Here is a 5,294-nt window from a genome sequence, read left to right on the forward strand (position 1 = left end):
ATGGACCACATTGATCTCTTTGAAGAAATCTGCTCAACAACAAGAACCAATGGAATTCCCGAAGATTACTTGAAGTGTAAGCTTTTTCCTTTCTCTCTAGCCGACAAGGCTCATAGATGGTTAAAGTCTCTACCTCCTGGATCGATTACTAGCTGGGAAGGATGCAAGTCAGCCTTTCTCAACCACTTCTACACAAAGTCTAGATCCAATTCTCTTTGCAACAAGCTGCAAAGTTTTCAACAAGGACCGGTCGAATCTTTTTATGAAGCATGGGAACGTTTCAAGGACTATGAACGTGACTGCCCCCATCATGGTTTTGCTCAAGGTAACCTCTTAAGTACTTTCTATAGAGGATTACACCCTAAGTATCAACTTTCACTCGACACAGCCAGCAATGGAGATTTCACTACGAAGACCGTTCAAGAAGGACGAGCTCTTATCGACAACCTTGCCGCAAGTAGTAGCAACACTTGCACCGATTTTGATAGAACCATCCGTTCTAGCAATTCCGACGCTAAGGAGATTGCTGACCTTAAGAACATGATGAACCAACTTCTAAGGAACCAACAACGCGGAGTAAACTCTTGTGAGATTATTAACAATGGAAACATGGAGCCTTTCCAAGAAGATTCTTATGACCAAGAAGAAGAAGTCAACTATGTTGGTGCTCAAGGATACTACAAAAACCGAGGGTACAACAACAACTTCAACAACAACTTTAGAAACACTTCTAACCTTTCTTATAGGAACCCAAATGTGGAGAATCCCCAAGATCAGAACTATCCTCAGCAAGCTAACCGCTTTCAAGGCAACAACTTCGGTGGAAACAACAACAATAACTTTCAGCCGAGTGCCCAATTCAACAACAACAAGCCACCTTTCCAATCCGGACCAGCCCAGGCGCCTTCCTCTCAAGCCGATGCTAACGTCGACATAAAGATGCAAGAACTCCTTGTTGCTTTTCAAAAGCAATCAAGAGATATCAACTCAAGGATGGACAACATCTATACCAAACTGAATGGGAAGTTTGAAAGCATTTCTATTCATGTTAAGAAGCTTGAAACCCAAGTTGCTCAAACTGCTAATGTCGTTCCACGCCAAGTTGGTGTACTTCCAGGAAAACCCGAAGAGAATCCTAAAGGATATTGCAATGCTATCTCAGCCGTACCAGCCCTCACTTGCCATGAAGCCAAACCTACGGTACCACTATTTGACTCTTATGAAGACATTATTCGTATGACATGTCCATTTGATGAAGAAACCGCAAGCCACTACCCCTTAAGGAGACTACCTAAAGCTGAAGACCCTGGACGTTTTGTTTGCTCATACTCCATAACAAGCATTGAATTCTCTAACTCTCTTTGTGATTCTGGTGCTAATGTTAATGTTATGTCAAGAAGTGTAGCCGATACACTAGGATTACGAGATATATCGCCATCCAACCTCAGTTTAGTCTTTGGAGACTCATCACAAAAGGTTCCCGACGGATTTGTTCAAGACCTACAACTTGTAGTAGGAGATTGCATAGTCCCTACCGATTTTCACATCCTAGATATGGAAGACAAGACCGAGACACCATTGATTTTAGAAAGACCAGTCCTAGCTACTGTTGGAGCTATCATCGACCACAAGTCAAAGAGAACAACCTTTGCTAACATCAACAAGAAGAAGTCATATCCGACTATCTCCAAGCCAAAGCCATGGCCGACCTACTCGCTACATGAAGAGCTGATGGATCCTAACATCGACAAGATGAAGCAATTCGACCATTCAGCATCCACAAGTACCAACAACCTGCTACCCAAGCAACCTAAACCGCCTAAGCCACCACAAATTTCCAAGATCAAGATCATAGTTCCTCCTGAGCTAAGCAATGAGAGCAAGGAACAGATCCAAGAAATGATAAGGCATACTAAAGAAGTTCTTCTTCATGCAAAAGTTTTTGAAACTTCTGCAAAAGGACAACTTGTTATTGAAGCTGGAGCAGACTATCAAGATATCAAAGGAGCCGAAGGAGCATTGATTCCCGAAGCTGACCTTTCTCAAGCCTAACTTGGCCGCTAACGTAGAGCCAACGACGTTAAACAAGTGCGCTTCTTGGGAGGCAACCCAAGCTAGTAAGTATTTATTTTTAGGTTTTATTTTCTTTTATTTTTAATATTTTTTCATTTTAGTTTCAGGTTTATAAAAAAAAACAAAAAAAAATAGAAAATAGCAAAAAAAAAAAAAAAAGAAGAATGACCATGGATTGGCAATACACACTATGACTAGTGGCAAGTACCACCTACTGACCGGCCATGTTAACCGTGAAAGATGTACGCCGAAGGCAACGGATCATCACCGTCCTTGAGTGATCGATGCCGAGAGTCCCCACCAGCCATACCAACCTTAGCCAATGTCATGTCTCATGTACTATGTACTATGTACTATGTACCATGTACCATGTCCGACGTACCGTGTACCATGTCCGACGTCCCACGTACCATGTACCATGTCCTGCGTACCGCGTACCACCACCATACCAGCTGCTTATGTCCGCGACCGTTCATCCGTGTACCGCGAGACAACTCCGAACCACCACCATCCTCACCACCTATCATCACCATTCTGTCACTTAGGTATGTTTTTATTATTTTTATTTCTCATTATTATTGATGGTTTTAGGTTTTTGTTTCAAGGAGGATGCATTTAGAGATATATCAAACACAATTCGATTGAACTTAGCCTAGTTCATATTCGATGTCAAGCAACCAAAGAAAGTACAAACGGTTAGTCACCAAATTTTCATTCCACAGCCGAATTCTAAGACAAATTTTGGGCAACCATTAAACGTCTTAGAGTCGACTAAACTTCATTCCATCAAGGTGACATTGTTCTTAAACCCTACACTTTTCCTTATGATTTTTAACCCTCATCTCTTTCGTTTTTCTCACCGAGGACGGTGTGATTAAAGTCTGGGGGGGAAGGATGTTCCATCCTATACTAATGCTACTTTCTATTTTGTTGACTTGAAACCTTTTTCCACCTTTTACATCAATAATTTTGAAGTTTTTATCGAGTCACATTTTTTTTTATTGAGTCAAAACTAGTAGGGAATTATGATCTTATTCTAACGGTTTATTTGATTTGGATTAACACTCTTATGATTCTTGATTATGCTTGACAACAGAACCAAAGTTTGGAAAGACTGTGAGCCGACTCAACAATCCCCCAAGTCTCTATTCGATGGATATTCAGATGATCTAACGTTGTCTCTAACTTTTATAGGACCTAAACCAGACTTAATTTTCAAGCCCTGGGAATTGGTATTCATTGGACTAGATCTCTACATTCAAGCCACACAAGACATTGCACTTCTTCAAAAGTATGTTCCCCTCTCTCTTCCCTTCAATACCCTAAAAAAAAAGAGAAAGAAAAAGAATTTTAAAAAAAGAGAGAAAATAAAAAATGAGATGATTTTGATCAGTTTAGAGGGATAGGTAAATTACCTGTGACATCATTATTCTACTCTTGAATTNTAAACTTCATTCCATCAAGGTGACATTGTTCTTAAACCCTACACTTTTCCTTATGATTTTTAACCCTCATCTCTTTCGTTTTTCTCACCGAGGACGGTGTGATTAAAGTCTGGGGGGGAAGGATGTTCCATCCTATACTAATGCTACTTTCTATTTTGTTGACTTGAAACCTTTTTCCACCTTTTACATCAATAATTTTGAAGTTTTTATCGAGTCACATTTTTTTTTATTGAGTCAAAACTAGTAGGGAATTATGATCTTATTCTAACGGTTTATTTGATTTGGATTAACACTCTTATGATTCTTGATTATGCTTGACAACAGAACCAAAGTTTGGAAAGACTGTGAGCCGACTCAACAATCCCCCAAGTCTCTATTCGATGGATATTCAGATGATCTAACGTTGTCTCTAACTTTTATAGGACCTAAACCAGACTTAATTTTCAAGCCCTGGGAATTGGTATTCATTGGACTAGATCTCTACATTCAAGCCACACAAGACATTGCACTTCTTCAAAAGTATGTTCCCCTCTCTCTTCCCTTCAATACCCTAAAAAAAAAGAGAAAGAAAAAGAATTTTAAAAAAAGAGAGAAAATAAAAAATGAGATGATTTTGATCAGTTTAGAGGGATAGGTAAATTACCTGTGACATCATTATTCTACTCTTGAATTAAATTATCACACAAAGCTTGGAAGCGAGGGGTAGGTAAATTACCGATGACCCCAATATTCGCCTACACCTTTGATTAAAAAAAAAAAGAAGAAGAAAAGAAGTGAGAAAAGGGAGAGGAAAGGAATCATATGAAGAAAGTCTTGGCTTGAAGAGAGTCTACAAGCCTCTGATCGATTTTCCCTTGGTAAGATTTCACTTTTTATTACTGCTTAATTTATGTAAAGAGATGACAATGGAGATTCTGGAGACTCTAAAGAATTGTGGGATCAAGGAGCGTTGTTGATTCTCATGGTGGACTACAAATGGAAGTTCCTAATGTCAAGGCGAAGAAGAGTGCAAAGATGATATCCCCAAAGATAAGTGAATTCCCATTATTTTCAAAACCTCTTTTTCATGATTTAGTTTGATTATTTGCTTGAGGACAAGCAAAGTCTAAGTCTGGGGGAGTTGATAACATCATTATTTTACTCATATTAGCTATAGCTTTTATATGCATTTAGGAAGAGTTTGATGATATTTCAAGTATAAAATGTATATTATCAAGTATTTCAGGTTTCAATAAGGTTTTACAGGTTTTATAGCACTTTGGACCAAAAGACAAGGAAAATACGTTTTAGGAAAGTTTCAGAGCTTTACAGTACGGGCAATTTTTGAAGAATTTCCAGAGCTCAAAATATATCATTCTTGGTGTCTATGGAAAGCTGTAAGAGTCATATTTCTCCTAGAAGTGGAATCAATTCAATCCATCCAGCCATCCGAAAGTTATGCCTATTTTACCGAGACGTGTTATAAACCGACGTAAGAAGAACCGACCTACGAATGGGCTTTCATTCAAGGCCTGACCAGCGACCACCACTGCGGCCCAGTCCAAGCCTCCTCCACGGTCCAGAAGCCTCTTTCGCCGCCCCTTGTCCTGCACTTAAGAAGAGAAAACGTTTCTACCCTTACAAAACCCTAACCCTAAACAAAACCCTATAAATACTCTTAAGACCTAGGGTTTTGAGGTGTGCTTCCTCGGTGCTTCCTTTGTGCCTCTAAGTTCTTCATCCACACCACCAGCAGCCGACCTAGAGACGACCAGAGACTCCTCTACCACCGTCGAA

At 39.6% G+C, this 5,294-nt stretch overlaps 1 protein-coding gene across 1 annotated transcript; it reads left to right on the forward strand.

The window, feature by feature from the left end:
- Positions 1-2,052, forward strand: LOC109127362. Its single transcript, XM_019231975.1, has one exon. The coding sequence runs from the start codon at positions 1-3 to the stop codon at positions 2,050-2,052; it is 2,052 nt and encodes a 683-aa protein (XP_019087520.1).

Source organism: Camelina sativa, chromosome 11 (genome assembly GCF_000633955.1).
Source record: "Camelina sativa cultivar DH55 chromosome 11, Cs, whole genome shotgun sequence".
Taxonomy (NCBI): Eukaryota; Viridiplantae; Streptophyta; class Magnoliopsida; order Brassicales; family Brassicaceae; genus Camelina; species Camelina sativa.